At 40.7% G+C, this 18,326-nt stretch overlaps 1 protein-coding gene across 3 annotated transcripts in view; it reads right to left on the minus strand.

Moving 5' to 3' along the window:
* FLT1 (fms related receptor tyrosine kinase 1) overlaps positions 1 to 18,326 on the minus strand; it is a 138,737-nt gene that overhangs the window by 87,503 nt on the left and 32,908 nt on the right. For 2 of the 3 annotated variants that reach the window (XM_074958962.1, XM_074958980.1), the window contains exons 4-10: positions 17,732 to 17,856; positions 11,885 to 12,047; positions 11,658 to 11,794; positions 8,398 to 8,572; positions 5,813 to 5,930; positions 3,291 to 3,460; positions 2,718 to 2,877 (exon numbers count right to left, since the gene is read on the minus strand). In XM_074958962.1, the coding sequence (XP_074815063.1) occupies positions 2,718 to 2,877; positions 3,291 to 3,460; positions 5,813 to 5,930; positions 8,398 to 8,572; positions 11,658 to 11,794; positions 11,885 to 12,047; positions 17,732 to 17,856 (1,048 nt within the window). Of the gene's footprint in view, positions 1 to 2,717; positions 2,878 to 3,290; positions 3,461 to 5,812; positions 5,931 to 8,397; positions 8,573 to 11,657; positions 11,795 to 11,884; positions 12,050 to 17,731; positions 17,857 to 18,326 lie in introns of those variants that run through there. The other variant, XM_074958971.1, reaches the window with a different exon arrangement.

The raw sequence follows: 18,326 nt of genomic DNA on the forward strand, positions 1-18,326 counted from the left end.
ACTTTGCCACAGGACCAAGGACTTGTGGAAGATGTAGACAATCAGGATGTCGCTGGCATCACTTGTGATGTACCGGGAATGGGAGGCAACACACTAAAAGCTCAGTTTGGAGCTATTTTATGTGCCCCACAGAGGGCAGTAAAGGGGCATAATCTACTTCCTTACTCCCCTGTACAGGCTACCTGCATTGCTAGTCTTTGTGCAAGTAGGGTGACCAGATGTCCCTATTTTATAGGGACAGTCCCGATATTTGGGGCATTTTCTTCTATAGGCACCTACTACCCCCCACGACCCTGTCCCGATTTTTCACACTTGCTGTCTGGTCACCCTACATGCAAAGGAGAGAGCAGTGGCCACAGGGCCACTAATTACTCTCCTGGGCAGGCGGGTAGGGAGTGGGTGAAGACTTGGCTCTGCCTCTCCAATGCACCAGACAGTGCAACTGAGCTGGCACTGAGAGGGAAGTAAGCTGTGCCAGGTTACTTCCTCCCTGGAGCAAGGGGCCCCCAATTATTTCGGTATCTATGTCTTTACCTGACGACTAACTTTCACCCAGTATTTCAAAGGGCGTAAATAATATGTGAAGTATTAAAAATGGAGCATCTATATTTTTTATTTGTTATGAGGGCTGCAAGGAGGAAAGGGGAGTATTAAAAGAGAATCGCAACAACGATTTTGAAAGCACATTTGAAACAGATCTGGAGACAAACTTGCAATAGAGCCCACGACTGATATTTAATGTGTTGCTTTTATCCTTTGATCACATGTTAAAGCTCATTTCTTCTCATCTCATTAACTGAGGCTTCAGGGGTTAGAAATGATTACGTTTTATTTCTCATTATATGATCTACTATATAGTAGTGCAGTCCTGTGTTTGTGAAGAGAGAGAGAGATGTTGCACAGACATAGGACATCACTCTGATTCCCAAGCAAGAAGAACCAACTCTTGTATCAATTCCACCCTATATTTTACATAAAAATATGAAAAAATGATAAACTTTCAGGTCAAATTAAAAGGATCCAATGTCGTAGTCTATATGGCTTTCACCAAGGACTCCTCAGTGAAAAAGCCATTGTAATTTCTTTAAACCTATGCCTTACCTACAAGTAAAAAGATCAAATTTAATTACAGTTTTGAAACTGGTACTTCTAATGTAACAAATATAGGAAATACTGTTGGTGAAATGGAGAACTGCAACTTTTCCTTACTAAAGCACATGTAGAGATTTCTGGTGCCACCTATTGGTGAGAATAGTACAGCAAATGATTCTCATTTGCATAATCTTAAAGAAAGGTACAATCAGGGATGAAAGTAAAGCGGAACTCTTACCAGTACGGAGGCCAGCTCTGCGTGCCCCCCCCAAACAGGCGGGGCCTTGGACGGAAGGGGCGGGGTTGGGGGTCAGCGTCCCCCAGCCAGCCCATCCACGCTGATTGGCCTGTACCGCCCAGGGCTCCAGCAGCGATCTAAAGGGCCTGAAGCTCCTGCTGCTGTGGCTGCCGGAGCCCCGGGCCCTTTTAAATAGCCGGCCCCGGGGCAGCTGCTCCTTTTGCCCCCCCCACCACTGGCAGCCTGATGGGGTGGGGGGGCAAAAGGAGCAACGACATTAAAGCACTGCCACGGCAGCGCTTTAAGCAGGGTCCTTTGCTGAGTGTTTTAAAGTCAGCTGTACGGACCGGTACCGGTGGCCACTTTTTACCAGGACACCGTACCAGCCCATACCGCCTTACTTTCACCCCTGGGTATGATGGGAAAATTAAGGTGTGATCCTACAAGGTGCTGAGCACTCTGGCCATGAGCCACAAAAGCACTTAAGCATATGCTTAATTTGAAACATAGGTTGTCTTACTGAAGTCTGAAGGACTATTCATGTACTTCAAGTTAAGCATATGCGTAAGGGCTTTGGTAATTGGCAGTAACTGCTCAGCATCTTGCAGGTTGCACCCTTCATTAGTAGTTATTATTCTATTGTTTGTGTCAAGGATTTTTAGTTAAGAATCTGTTTGACTTTATGAGTTAGGCCACGTTTTGGCAAAATGAGTCAGTGTTCAAACTAGTCATAAAAGAAACCAAAGCTAGGGAAGGAGGTTTGAATACAAAAGATTTGCTGAACTTCAATATCACGTGAGTCTTTATGATGGTGTTACGTTTTACACTGCTAACATACAACGAGGTAAGAGCTGGGCATGTGTGGATTTATGATATTTCTATCTACTGGCGTATTGGAAGGTATATTTGTCTTTGTTCTTTTAGAATCCAAAATATCCTGAAAATGTTTCTGCAGAAGATTATTCCTTTGGCATTTTAAGAAGAAAGGGGAACTCGTCTGTTGTAACATGAATTTATAAGAGAAGCCTTGCAGAGAACATATTGTAGAGTACATTTGCTTTCTAATACTAAACTATTAGTGCTGTATATAGTACACTTCTAATCATTGCATGCATAATTAGAAGTGTACTAAATATAGCACTAATAGTTTGTACCATCAGCTCTCCCTACAACTGTAAGGTAATGATGCAGAAGGTGCCACTTCTGCCACATTTTGCATAAGAAACTGCATTTTGCCCAGATGTATTAAAATACAAAAGACAGTGATACAAAATCATACAAACTCCGCTGATTTCTCTACTGTAATTGCAAGCTTTACAACTGTAAAAAAAGAAGTTCTTTTGATCATTGTAGTGTGGGAGCAGAACAGGTAAACAAGCTGTCCTACCTTGCTTTGGAACGATTTTGTCTACAAGGATGCCATATCCACGTAATTGTAGGCTGAGGAATACCATAAACAGTGCAAGTCAGCACTTGCTTGCTGCCCAGTAGGTAGAGATTGGGATCAGGAAATGATGACACTGCTTTTTCATAAATCTGGGGTTTCACTGTAAAACATGTAAATAGACCAGAAGTCAGAAGGAGTTGAGTTTCCACTGCACTCTATCATCATGAAAGTAAAATAATCCTGCACAGTGGGAAGTTAGGAAACTGAAACCCCCTCGGGAACTGAAACAACACCAATGCGGAAAAGTACAGTGAGATGCATAGGTATTAAAAATACTTAAGTAATGTGGAAAAAATGTAACTGTGGAGGGCAGACCCCAACCTGGTATAAATCAATGCAGTTCCTTTGGCTTCAGTGTAACTCTGCCAATCTACACCAGGAGCTTGCTCTTACTTCCAACAAATAAATGGGAAAATTTCCCATTGACTTGACTTGTACAAGATCAAGCCCTAGCTGAGAATCTGGCCCTTCAATGTGTTTAATAACAAAGTAAATACCAGCCTGCAAACTTACCATTTACAATGAGTGTGACTGTTAGGTTCTTATACAAGTTCCACTGTCGTATACTCAGTGTTATAGTAAAATTCCCTGCATCCTCTTCAGCAACATCTCTGATGATTAATGAATAGTCTTTAACCACATAGCGGGCACACTTTTCAGCAGCGGGTAACCCATCTTTTAACCTGTTAAAAGAACATTATAACATAGGATTATGAAAATGGTGTTTTTCAGAGTAGCTATACGCTAGAATGTGAACATCCTCATGTTGAAGTGTTTTAAGCTATGAGCATCTATGGCAGACCAAGCTTGCACTTTGATGGTCAGAGGAAATCACATGGAAAACAGCATTTTGAGAGATCGTGTTGCTATATTCCTTCATCTTGTGTCTCTTCTCTTGACCTTTTGACTAGGCTCTAGTATCTGTTTAATGCCTGGTCTATGCTCTAGCAGTGGCATAGCCACCACTTGCAGGGAGCAGCACTCGACAGACTTAGGCCCAGGTCTGTAAGGGTATTTAAACATTGCTGCCCTCAGTGTCACAACCCCAAACTCAGCCAAAATCCCATTTTCAAAAGGGATTTAGGCACTTAGGAGTCTAAATCCCACATACAGATGGAATTTAGACTCCTAAGTGCCTAAATCCCTTTTGAAAATGAGATTTAAGCTCCTGAATCAGTCAAGCATTGAAACACTCAGCACAGCACTACCTAAATAGTTTTAAAATGTGGGCCTTTGTAAAATATTTATAAAGTACTTTGACAAGGAAAATTCTATGTGTTAATATCAATATGATCTAACAGACCTCTACAACTTTCAACTGTTCAGATCTGTTTTTTAATATGTATGTTTGTATGAAAATGGAGAGTCCAAGCTCTCCAGCCGCTTATTCCCAATTTTACATCATAGGGACCAATCCTTCACTCCTTACCCACATAAATAATCCAGTGAAGTCAATAGGACTACTCTTATGAGTAAGGGTTACTCCTATGAGTAAAAGCTGCATGACCCAGTCCCAAACCCTTTCTTTATGACATCATAAAACTTTCCTGAGTAAAGAGCTCTGATATCACAAACATGACCGTGATTTCAGATGGGAAAAGAGCAACTGGACTGTGAAAATTTAAGAACCAGATATCCTGGGTTCATGCAGATATCTTTATAAACAACAGAAAGTAGAGTCATTTCTAAACAGAATATTGTTTTCAAAGTTTTATAGCTGGCATCAACAGTTCTTCCATAACTTGATATAGTAAAATTGATGTATTATTAATAGAGTACAAATAATTTTTTTCTACAATGGTGACTTAGTTCACTAAATTGTTGGACACACTACTACACTGTCATGTTCTAAGAAACATTTTGGGTAAGGTCCTAAATGTCCATTGCCCAGTCTTTCCATGGGCAATGGAAATCTTATCTGTTTAGTGACTGTAGGTTTAGGACTTTTGGTTTCCTTCTGCATTTCTGTTTCTATATGGACAGTCAAGAAATCAAACCACTAACTAGAAATGCAAAAGATTGAATAATGGCTTATACCAGTTTCATATATATATATTTCTTAATTTTCCATTTGGAGCAGCAAACGCAATGGGGGAGATTAAAACAAAACACAATGTTTGAAGCAAAAATAAATTCTGGCTGAGAGTACTATGAACTCACGCTGTTCATGTATTTATGGATTGTTTTTCTAATCAGTCTTGTCACACACCCTTTGTTAAAGTGTAATGAATCAAGCCAAAGCTATTGCCATTTAAAATTATTTAAACAAAAAAAATGGAGATCATAAATAGATAGCATTGTTTGATAAAAAGATGCTTGGACAAATTCAAAAAACTTCTTAAAAGATTTCTTAATATAGTGCATTTAAGCCCCCCAAAAAAAAAAAACCTCAAGTCACTAAATTAGGTATAGAAACTACAGTCCACCAGAAAACTAAGCCAACCTCTAGTAATACTTTATAAGGTTGACTCTTTCAACCCAGTCATTACTTTTAATTAAAGTTTTTATTTCTTTCCAATATTCTCTCTGGCTGATCTGAAGGAAGATGGTCTTGTGGTCAAGACAGTGCCAGAAGAGCTGGAGTCTAGTCCCACATCTGCCACAGATTTCCTGTGTGACTTGGGGCAAGTCGCCTACCCTCTCTGTGCCTCCCCTTCTCCATGTATAAAATGGGGGTACTATTTTCCTAACTCATGGGTATGTTGTGAGGATTTAGGCCCAGCAAAGCACACAATTAACCTTAACCTCGGGAGTAGCTTCATTAAAGTCAATGGGACTACTTGTGTGCTTGAAGTTAAGCACACACTCAAGTGCTTTGCTGGATCAGGGCCTAATTAATTATTTTGTGAGTACTCTGAAATCCTCTGATGGAATATGCAATAAAACTGCTAAATATTATAATCATTTATTTCCATATCAGGGTATCTTATTTCAATATTTTACCAGGAAATCAAATGATTACACCTGAGCAAAGGTGTTATTTCCCCACCCAAGAGGTAGTTCCTTTATCTATGTGGAAATAACTGTAATCCTACCATACAACCTCTGGTGAGGGAAATGCCTTCACTTTCATTGACAGCCGATAGGATTTTCTGCCAGCTACAGCCTCAAGCACACTTTTCCTTCGGTGTTTCAAAGTAATGAATGTTTTATCTTAAAAAACCAAAATACAACATAGTTAAGATACTGATTCTCAATCAGGCTTCATACTTATTACAGACAATAAGACATATGTTATGGTGACCTTTACAAGAAGGCGTCTAATAGGGATCTCTGATCATCATTTGTGCATCCATGGATTCTGAGATCAAGGCTATGTCTACATGACGCAGCTTTTAGCGACACAGCCATGCCACTACAGCCGTGCCGCTAAAAGGCATGCGGTGTAGCCACTGTTTGTCGGCTCTCCTGCCGACAAAAAACTTCCACTCCCAATGAGCGGCATTAGCATTGTTGGCAAGAGAGCACTTCTGCCGACAACGCACTGTTTACGCCAGCGCTGGTCGTCGACAAAATTTTTGTCTTTCCGGGTTGTGTATGTGGCTTTTTTTAACACCTCTGAATGATAAAACTTTTGTCTTTCACTTGCCAATGTAGATAAAGCCCAAGACTGAGCTCTGAGTTACCAGAGATTTATAGCGATTCATCTAGCCATTACAAAACCTAATGGATCAGCACAAACATTCAGAAATTTGAGATTTGGTCCATGGCCCATAAACCTGGCTATATATTCCAAAGAGGATTTTTCCAGGGGAAGAAATGTTCTATTTATCTTCATCAGAGATATAACAACCAGAAGACAAAAAGACTCTGGATCAGTGGCTTACAATTGCATTGTCAAACAAAGAAATTCTTCATAACTTCATTATAATCATGTCTAATCTATTCACTTTGTACAATTACATTACTGTATATTGTCCCGTGTTTCAGTCTCTATGATGAGTTATTTGCATCCGATGAAGTGGGCTGTAGCCCACGAAAGCTTATGCTCAAATAAATTTGTTAGTGTCTAAGGTGCCACAAGTCCTCCTTTACTTTATGATGAGTTAGTTTGCCTAACAAAGTAATGTATGGAGTATTCTTTAACACCGGAGGAAGATTTTTTTCTTCTAAAATCTGTAAAGTTTGGTTCAAAGGAAAACATACGACAGATCAATGGGTTGTAGATGTCCTTTGAAAGTGCAGACGTATCTATACTTAACTATGTTTTGAGTATCAAGGATAAGGTTAAGAATAATGCAGGCAAGTCCCAATTCAATATTGTAATACCATCAACCCGACGCTACCTAGAGTTCAGGAAGATTATTGGCTCAAATAAAGATTTGCAGGCTGGGCCCAACGGGCTGATACCTTTCATTTTTTCTGTTCCTTTACGAAGTGCATTTCTACACCACCCTTCAGCACAGTGTCAGGAATGCATGTTTTACAGCCATAAAAAATAACTACAAATCTAAACGTAAAAAATAGTTTCACCTTCTTTGACTGTTGGCAAAAGCCTGCTCCCGAGCTGAGAAAGCTAGCTGTTGAAAGCTCAGGTCCTGAGGGTTTCAGGTTGATTTATTCTAATTTATAAAAATGTAGCTGTAATTGTTCAACCTGTGCTCTGGACACCCAAATCAGTGATTAAAACAGACAAAATAATCCCGCAGGACTCCCCATGAATATAACCACCTGGACCCTCAGCACACACCTTGACGGGCTTTGCAGCACGGCCAGAACACATGCAGGTTCTGGACAATAAGGGATGTGAGTTCCAAACCCAAGAACCCCTCCCAGAGAACCGCCTTCCAGCAGTCCCTTCTCATTTAGTATCAAGGCAGGGAGCTCCAATGTGAGTGCCTTGGCTGATCTCTGCTGGAGATATGTCATGGAGAGAATGATCTCTCAGGTAAGCAGGTCCTAAACCGTTCAGAGCACCCTCAATTAAAACCAACACCTTGATTTCCAGCCGGAATCTTATTGGAAGCCAGTTCAGCTGATTTAATGCCCTCAGACTGAACCTCCTTTTCATAAATCAGCTGCAGTAGCCTGCACTTGCTTCAGCGTTTGAATTGTCTCAAGGTGTAGTTCCATACAGAGTGCATCACATCAATCTACTCTCCATGTGTGTCTGATAAGGAGTGAATCATATACACAGCTGGAGATGTAGTTCTCATGAGCTTCACATAACAAAGAACTTCCAGGAGCAGAAACCAGTATAATGAGCTATATGGTTTGCATACCACTGGGCATAGATAACAAAAGTAAACGTTGCCCAGAGAAGAAGCATTGGGGTTTTTCCATTTAAATTAAGCCTGTATATTTGTCTCTTGTTTGGGAGTCTTTCTGGTGCTGGTGACTACTTTTGCTGGTATTGACAAGTGAAGAATTTTCATGCACTTTGCAAACCAAAGTGATCAGCTTAGTGATCAGACTTAGCTATCTACTACCAATGAAATAAAAGAGCATCTTGGATCAAATGGTACATATTCTGTTCCCAGGCTCTCTTCTCTTCCTATGACTGGCTTGCCAAAAATTCACCTCCATTTTGTCCTTGTATACAAAAAGCTTCTAACCATTGTTTAGCTTTGAACATGGATCATGAGCATTACACATTCTATACATCCACACTATTTTTTACCATAAACATGGACTGTTGTGTTAACAGATTTGATTGATGGTCCACTCTTCACATGGCAGGTATACTGGCCTTTATCAATATCACGCACTTTGTCAACAACAAGAATACTGTAGAAAATATTGGCATCTGTATTCCTTTGGCCAATGCGTTTGGTTACAGATGCTCTGTGGTTTGCCTAGAAAGAAAAAAAGTGTAAATCAAATGTTATTTTTATGATTATTATTTATTAATAATAATATTAATATGTTTTATGATTGTGCCCAAGAACCCCAATTGAGATTCAGGCCCCTGGTTCTGTTCAACACACACAGAAAGACCTGGTCTCCACCCCACAGGGCTTACAAACTAAATTAGACACAATATTACGAGCAGCAAATAGTTATTATTATTTAAATTGCAATAGCATCCAAAATCTACTAGGCACTTTCCGAATACAGAAGAGGGCCAGGTCACTTTGTACAGTCTAAAATATAATGATACAATGAATAGCAGCAATCTCATCCTTGGCTGCTACTTTGGCACTGCCCACAGTACCTTTAGTGCTAGTGGCAATGCGGAGTGCACTGTGAGAGTTGCCACTGGGACTCAATGTACATGGGCAAATTTCCCTAGCTCCAGGGTGATAGGGGTAGAGGAGGACTAGCAAGCCCAGCTGCTCCTGTACCTTCTCCACTTTTCTTTCTCTGCAGGAGAATCATAGAATCTTAGGACTGGAAGGTCATCTAGTCCAGTCCCCTGCACTCAAGGCAGGACTAAGTATTACCTAGACCATCCCTGACAGGTGTTTGTCCAACCTGCTCTTAAAAATCCCCAATGATGGAGATTCCACAACCTCCCTAGGCAATTTATTCTAGTGCTTAACCACTCTTGATAGTTTGGAAGTTTTTCCTAATGGCCAACCTAAACTGCCCTTGCTGCAATTTAAGCCCATTGCTTCTTGCCCTATCCTCAGAGGTTAAGGGGAACAATTTTTCTCCCTCCTCCTTGCAAAACCTTTTATGTACTTGAAAACTGTTATCTTGTCCCCCCTCAATCTTCTCATCTCCAGACTAAACAAACCCAATTTTTTCAATCTTCCCTCATAGGTCACGTTTTCTAGACCTTTAATCGTTTTTGTTGCTCTTCTCCTGACTTTCTCCAATTTTCCCACAACTTTCCTGAAATGTAGCGCTCAGAACTGGACACAATACTCCAGTTGAGGCCTAATCAGCGCGGAGTAGAGCAGAAGAATTACTTCTAGTGTCTTGCTTACAACGCTCCTGCTAATACATCCCAGAATGATGTTTGGTTTTTTTGCAACAGCGTTACACTGTTGACTTGTATTTAGCTTGTGATCCACTATGACCCCCAGATCCCTTTCCACAGTACTCCTTCCTAGGCAGTCATTTCCCATTTTGACTGCCTAGGAAGGGGCTGGGAGAAGAATGAGAGAGTTAATTTGAACAAGATTATCTGATTGCTCAGCAAGGGCTATTGCAAGACATACTGGAACAGAGGGGTGCTTTGGGGGGGGGGGGTTTATTCACCGTAAATGCAGGTCTTAGCTAACCATGCTTGTGTAGCTGTCATGGCAGAACCAGATCTTAAGGAGGTATTGGATTTGGAGTCCTATAATTCTTCCTAACTAAATCAATCCTCTGCTCTGCCTGTGTGACCAAGGAACTAGAATGACACTTCTCCATATAGAGTCCAGTCCCCCAAGACAGGAAACACTGGTGTAGGGGGTGAAAGGCTCATGTATTAACCCAGTGTGCCTGCTAACCCTTAATTTAAAATTTAATCTGGTTATTAATTACTATAGTCCTACATCTACCAATTTTGCATATGGCTACATAGTGACTTCCCAACTTTAAATATTGCCAGCTATAGGGCCCCAACACAGGGGAGTGAGTGGAAATGAGAACTGAGATGCGCTTGGGGAAGAGTTATGTCGCACCTAGGAAATGAGGCTGAAGAATCTGAGTGATCCTGACAAGACATACAGACAATGAAGAGACTCCACAGGAAAGGGTGGAAGCAACAGGAGAGGAAGATTGTGTTACCTGCAGCATGTTGAATAAAATGGAGAAGAAATAGGAGGCCAGAGAGGAGAAGATTTACAGTAGACAAGGTGTGTACCAGGGTGTTAGCAGCAGGAACAGAGAAGGGGAGAATTCTGGAAACATTACAGAGAGAGAGAAATGACAAGATTTGGCAAGAGAATAGGGTGGAGCAGAATATAAACTGAAGCTGAGGGGTTATTTCCTGTGACTCCCCCTCAGCCTTTGGCCTCAGAGTTTATTTAACCCAGAACATTGTTATTGTCTTATAAAACAGGGAGCAGCCTATCATCTAAACAAAAACAAAACACTACTTCACAGCGCAAAGTGTAATGTTAAGCAATGGATCAATGGCAAGGCAACAATGTGCCTCTCTAGCATGCTCAGAATATTGTTTGTTGCTAAGTTATTTATTTCTGAGATGAAAAAATGTTAGTGGAAACAGCCACAATATGCTAGAAGCTGCTGGTGTAATCATTCTGACATAGTGTAATCGTAATTTCAGGTTGTGATTAGGCACAATGACTGACATAATAAATGATCATGACTTGAATCTACAGTATAAATCAAACTGACATGAAAGGACTGGGAGCTGTAAACCTTAAACGAATGTCAAATTTCTTATCAGCTTAACACGGACTCCCTGGCAGTTGTTTCATAAATGACAAGTATTTATGAGGATGCTCCCAATCTGGGGGGAGGCAGGAGAGGGGAAATACATTCAAGATCATTCTTGTAGTTGTCAAAACAAGAGAATTGTTGGTGTGACACTTAACAAATGAGATCTTGGCTAGCTGAATAGTAATATCTTTTCTAAACATGCTTGAGTCGGGTGCCTGACTGTCTGCCAGTCCTTTACATGAATGGGCTTAGAAAGATGGCTTAACTGAAAACTTTTCTGTTACAAAAGAGAACTTGGCGCTGGGTGATAAATTTCAATTACTTCACCGAAACCAAGAAGAAATTCCCAAGAATGAAACAATTCTATTCACTCCTGATTATGCAATATACCTCAGCGTATTGTGGAAACATGTTTACTCATTCAATTAAGCAAAATAATAATTGTAAAAAGGCAATAAAAGACATGTCAGCGAGGGTCATGATTATGGAATGCCAAGTATGGCAACTATTTCAAGCCAAAATTCCTAACGGGGTTGCTTATTAATGGGATGCTGTTTCAGAAAATAAGTAGCATTTTTACATACAGACCAAAGCACTCACCTCACCAGGGTAACTCCATGTCATCTGAACTCTTGTGTTCCAGGCTGCAGCAACTGTACAGTTAATGGCCAGGGTGTCTCCTTTCAGCAATTTGACTAGGTTTGGGGTGTTTAGTTGGACATCGAATATTGTGTTGGCTGCAGATCACAAAGAGAAAGGAAAAATGAATAGCATCACACCAACATAAAGCCATGTTTCCAAGACTGAGACAGGTGAACACTACTCACTTTGTCGGTGCGTTAGGTATTTCGTACTATACTTATGCCCGCCAATGGTTGTCTCGCAGCTCATGAGACCTATGAATCTGTATGTTGCCTTTGGTATTATAAAGCCTTTTGTGCTATCCCAAATTATTGTCTTCCCATCAGGAATCAGAGTTTCTAGTGGAATCTGAAAATCAAGAACATATTTGATAAAAACTAATCCATTTTTATTTCCACAGAGCCCCCTCCCCAAAAACCTTTGGAGGCTTAATAAAAAGGAATTTAAAAAACAAATCTAAAAAATGCCAATCAATTTACAAATGACAAGATTTAATTAGGCATATTTTCAAGTAAATGTTTTATGTTAAATTAAAAGAAAATCTGGGTGCAGAATGTGAAGGTTTCATTTGTATCCATCATTTACATTATTTACTGCAGCCTGTAAATTAATATACAAATGAATGACACTAGCCTTAGCCTAGGAGCTTAGTCTGCCTACAATGCTATTGGCTTTTGTTGGCAGTCAAAGTGCCTCAGACAGACAGACTTTGTAATTAACTATCCTGGTGTGGCTATTGAGAAAGAAATACACATTTTCCCCTATGGTTGACAGATTAACTTCCTTTGCTGTCATCTTGTGCCTTTTACAAATGCCAGCTCAGATTCAGTTTGATGAGTCTCTTGATTTCTGTTGTCTTCTAAGGGCACTGAATTGTTTCTGAAAGAGTGTGAATATTATGTGCACATGTTCCCAAACTGACACATCATAATATACATGCTTCTCATGACTATCACAGCACACAATCCATGAATCATAAGGCCGCAGAGCTTCCTCAGTCATGCTAATTGTAGTTCTTACTGGAAAATGAGGAAAGCCACAGGAGGTTGTGACCTTAATTTTTCAGAAGTGACTAGTGATTTTTGGTGCCCAACCTGAAATACATTAATTGGGCCTTATTTTCAGAGGATCAGTGCTCATCACTGAAAATCAGGCACCTTTAAAGTATCTCAGGTTGAGTACCCAAAAACTGAGGAATCCAAAATCATTAGTACGGAAATTCACAGTGCCATTTTTTATTGTCATGTTTTAAAGAAGAACTGCACGTTTTTTTAAGATTTCTCCCAGTTGAGCTGCGGTGTCCTCGTGGTCTAGGAAAGGACTGGTGTGTGCCCCTTCCCCTCCCACGTCAACAAAGCACCCTTGCCGTTGCCACTGCTTTCTGTCACCAGCCTCGCTGCATGCCTTTCACCTCTGTCCTGCCCCCTGGCTTGACCAGAGAACTCGTCTTCTGGCCAGCCCTCCTCTTCTTGCAGCCGAAGCCTTAGGGATGGATGCCCAGAATCTGGGGACTTGTGACGAGGTGGCTTCTTCCTGCACAGAACACCTTCCCTCTGAAATGTGGCACCCTCGGTGCTGCCTATTCAGCACAGGCCTGAAGCTGCCCTCAAGATCCCCCTCGTCATCGCATGCCATTTCCTCTGACAGACATGAATGATGACTAATTACAGCTGGCACAAAAGTGCTGCAGTAGAATAGAATTCCTTATCTTTACAACATCTGATAAGAAGCTATAATAAGCTTGCAAATCACAGGGGACTTATGTGTTACACGCATAAGTGCAGTCCATTACTTTGTAGCCAGCTGGCTGACACTCAGCAGTGCCTTGTATTCTAGGGACGGCGCTATTGTAGTTACTGTTTCTACATACAAACAATATGTTAAACCAGTTCACGGCTCTGGTTTTCAAGCCATCCAGCTGGATTTACCCCCGGCTGGTTCAGTGGAGGTGCAGGTTGTCCTTATTGTTTCACTGCTGCATTCCCCCAGGGGTTCTGCTGGGAGATAAGAGGAGGATTCGATTTGCAGCCAAGGCTCCACAGGATGCTGCCCAGGGCAAGCTGAATTCCTATTCGTTAATTAATCAGTTAATAAATTTGCATTAGCCTAGCTTTGGGGCTAAGAGTGCTGTTCATCTAGCCTTAATACATAGCACATGCTTCCCTTTAGCTAGAAAAGCTCTTAACACTGACCCTCTCTGGGAGTGGCGCAGGGCGAGGGAGAGAGTCTAAATTACTAGAACAAACCTTTACAAACTTAATCTCATTTTGTGAAGCTGGAGTATAGTTTGTGCGGTTCACAGACCCTCAGGCTCCAGGAGCCCCACTCATCCCTAATGCAAATCCATGCACAAACAATTTACTAGTCCGGCACCTCCCAGAAAAGGTTAGAGTTACATAAGCAGCTTGGGCATCTTTAAAAAAAAAAAAAAGTGTGTGGGAAACTTCAGTTACCATCAAGGACACATTAGACAACTGAAATCCATGACTAATGAAAATTAAAAGCAGGGGCAGGACATGAAAGCAAAGCCCTCTGGGATCCTACACAGCAAAGCTGGTCTCCTGTGGCTGAGTCAGATCAAAAAGTCCAAGGTGCTCCAATCAGCTGTTCTCTGAGGAGAGGAGAGCTAAGGTTTTTTTCCAACTGGAAAGAACCGAAACAGGCCAGGTCCTCACCTTTAAGGCCTTTCACAACTCTCCCCATCCCTACTTATTTGCTGTTATATCTTACTGAGCCACCCTCAGCACTCACTCCATTCCACCAATGCCACTACCCTCTGTGACCTGCTTGCCCACTTTCCCCACCGGCTTCTCCACGCTGCCCTGATGCACAGAGCCACTGTGACCGAGCACTACCCTCTCGTCCTTCAAATCACTCCACTTCTGCCAGGGGACCAGCAGGAAACCACCAGTGACTGATTTTTAAAAAAGTTGAAATGATCCAGAATCACTTAGTTGTTGTTATTATTGTTTTATTTTGTTTTACCATGACACCTAGAAGGCCTAGTCATGGACCAGGACCTCACTGTATTAGGTGCTGTACAAACAGAAAAAAAAGACAGTCCCTGCCCCCAAAGAACTTACCATCTAAAGAGAGCCAAAAGATGGAGTCAGACACATGAGGGAGTTCAAGAAAAGAATGAGACAATATTGGTCAGAATAGCCTAAGTAAACATGGGATATTATCATTATTATACATCTAGGTACTTATATCACCCACATCACCATAGCAGCTAAGTTTCCCTAGTCACCCTCTGCTCTTCTTATTTCCAATTAGACTGTAGGGGACTGTCTTCCTACATGTACAGCATTTAGCGCAATGAGCCTTGATCCTGCATGGGGTCTTATGGCCCTGCCACAATACAATATTGAAAGCCTATGAATGTAGTAAAGATATGTTTCCCATATGTTTTGTAAGATATATTGTATTAAAAATGCCAATTTAAAGCATACTGAAATGTGTAACAGATTTTGAAATATCTACATCTTTCTTCATGTGAGAAGGAGGAATCTGATTTGGGGAAGGAAGGGCCTATAAAACCTCCCATTCTTGTGGTCAATAATTCCCTAATCTTCCGCCCCTTTTTTCATTTTGTTTTTCAAACATGGCTGCCCCTGTGTGTTAAAACTGTCGGTGGCATTCTCAGCCAGGAGGAACAGATAGGGAGACAAAACAACTGCTCCGAGAGATGGTTCCTTCATGGTGGGGCTGAGGCAAGTTACCCTGGTGATGTGGGGAAGGCACATGCTGTTGCTGCTGTGGTGCCCATTTGAACTTTGGACAAAGGTTACCATAAGCAGTGTCAATGGTGGTTTCGGCAATGTGGCAATCTGTCTACTAACCATTAGACCAAAACCATTAACTAATTTTACAAGTTGTCAAACAATGAGAAAAAAATTTTCAGTTGCTATAGACCTAGGCTAGATTTGAATTCATGACCCAGAAATGAAAGTTTCCATCTTCCTTTTCCAATCCCTTGTACTGTCTTAATCCCTGGCTGCAAGATTTTTATGGCTCTTTCTGTGTTGTGTATATTGATTGCCATCTTGTGCAATACGCAAACGTTGGCCCACACACTTAACTTGAAGTTATAGCAACTACACATCTCAAAGCTCACATAAAGCTGCAATTACATTTGTACAATAGGTAATTACAGTATTTCACTGTAATTCAATTACAGTATTTCATTCTCATAGCTCTAGAGATGAATAATGAAATTTCCCCACATTGCACCATTGAAACTAAAAGGTAACAATACTAAGAGAAATAAAATGCGAATGGCAGTGTCTCCACATGACTTTAGGATTGAGTCGACTCCAAAGGGAGGAATCGCTTCCCTAGGAAGCGTGAAACGTGACTGAGAACCTATTTTCTGAATTCCTGTTAACACAGGATAGAGACCTAATGGCTCGATGCTGTTCTTCCAGCTACAGAAGTTCCAGAACAGGAATCCTGGCTTTTCACTTTATTGCCAAGTAGAAAACAGAATGACTGCTTTGCCATCTAGCCATAAGTACTATGACAGCAGTTGTAAAATAAATCTCAGGCCTCTCTTAAATGTTACTTAAGCAAAAAAATTGCTGGAGCCTACATCCACTGGTTTCATAGCATGACAAATAACCAAGTACATGATCTAAGCACTTGTAGCTTACATGTTCCAGGAAATTTGGATATGAACTAGGGAGGCACATTTCTTTTTCCTGGAATGCAAAAAGTATACGTAACCAATTCCCTTAGTTAAGGCACGCCTCCTCCTCCCTTATAATCCATGTTATATCTGACTTTGGTGCTATAGAGCCTCATGATCCTACACCACAAACTTCAGCTACAAGGGTAGTGGATACTCCCTGGCAGTGGAGGAAGAGTGGTGGGTATAAATCTCATTCATTGGAAGAGGAGGGAGAGGAGAAACTCATTTTAAAGAAGATCCTTGTAGGCAGAATGCTTAGTGAAACAGGAGTTTTCCCAGTTAGGAATTAAATACACTGAGGTTTAAGACACAACAAGGAAACATTTTTAACCACACAACCTCCAAAATCTAAAAAAATGATTCTCATTCTACAACACACACACTTCAGTCCCGGCCTCATTTATTCTTTGCTTCTACGGCCATCAAATTTTCTGCACAAGCCAACCCTGCTCCACACCTCACTAAGGAATTGTGCTCCAGAATCAAAAGTGCTTTAATCTATAGAGATCGTTTTTAGATTCAGGTTGTTTATTTTCTCTGCATTTTTAGCTTCCTTTAATGTGATTTAGCAGTTGGAAACAAGGAGGAAAGTTAGTGTCATGTCACCAGCCAGGTCTCTACAGACCATGAGCAAGTGCTCCATGGACCACTGCAGTTTGAGAACCTCTACCTTAAGTTAAAACACAAGGGCCACATCTTAGCTGGTGTAAATCAACCTAGACAACAGAGCATTGAAATCAGTGGATCTATGTTGATTTTCACCAGCTGAAAATTTGACCCTGCATGTCTTATTTGAACAGTTCATCAGTTTTCTTGAGTCCTGTCTTACTATTTCCTGCTGTTTTACACAAAGAGTTGACCTTCTCTTTCCTGAAACAATACCATTCATCTATCCCTTCACATATGGAGCTCTCCAGTCACAGATAAAGCATCCCATCCTTGACTTGCACAGCTCTCCTGTTCTATGAGCCGTTGTCTCTATTTAAACTAAACAAGAATAACATTAACAAAGAAGTACTGTTCTCATCTTGATACCTGGGGATTTACTTCATGTATGTAATTCTACTAGCTTCCTTGGGAACCATGTGCATACATTTCTATGCAGCAAGCACTTGAGCTTGGGTCAATGGGAGTATCTTTATTGATTTCAGTCATTGGACCAGGCTCCAAGAGGAGACTATCCCCTAAATCAGAGGTGTCCCCAGAATATATAGTTAACATTTAACACAAGGGAACAAAGGAATTGCTCAAACACTCCAATCATTAAAATAGTTGCAAAAAAGTAATGCAGCACATTTATGTCTGCAATAACACTTTCAGAAATATACGTGAATCAAGGTACCTTTTTTAAAGTAACAGCAATGTCTGGCGCTGTGACTCTGCATGGAATGATCATCTCTCCTCCATCAGTCATGTGTATAATTTTAGGTATGTCACTGTGCAGCTCTACAAATGGACTGCCTGTATCTACAGAGAAGGATAAAAAGAAAAGGTAACTGCCTGAAACATTACAACTGCACAGAAAATGTGTGGCTCACTTAACGAAACTATACTAACAGATTACCACAACAACTAAAAAGAGCCTACTCATTTATTGTGGTAAATCTGAAGGGCCTAGAGAAAATTCTCACCACAGGCCCCCCATCTCTTTAAAAATGGTTTTTTCATTATTTACAGATAACTATAACAACAGATCAGCCAATTCTCCCTAACTATCAGTGTTGATAAGTTTCCAAAATACCTGTTCCATTTACCTTCATTATTTAGGGCTGGTAAAATATTTTGGCAGTGTATGAAAGATCACTAATCATTAATAATCAACACAACATTTCTTTACATTTTTACATCATCTTTAAGATAGATAGATAGATAGATAGATAGATATTATATATAATATAGGTGATGTTAAGTAAGCAGATTTTTTTCTACTTATTGCA

The sequence above is a fragment of the Natator depressus genome, chromosome 1 (assembly GCF_965152275.1).
Source record: "Natator depressus isolate rNatDep1 chromosome 1, rNatDep2.hap1, whole genome shotgun sequence".
NCBI lineage: Eukaryota > Metazoa > Chordata > Testudines > Cheloniidae > Natator > Natator depressus.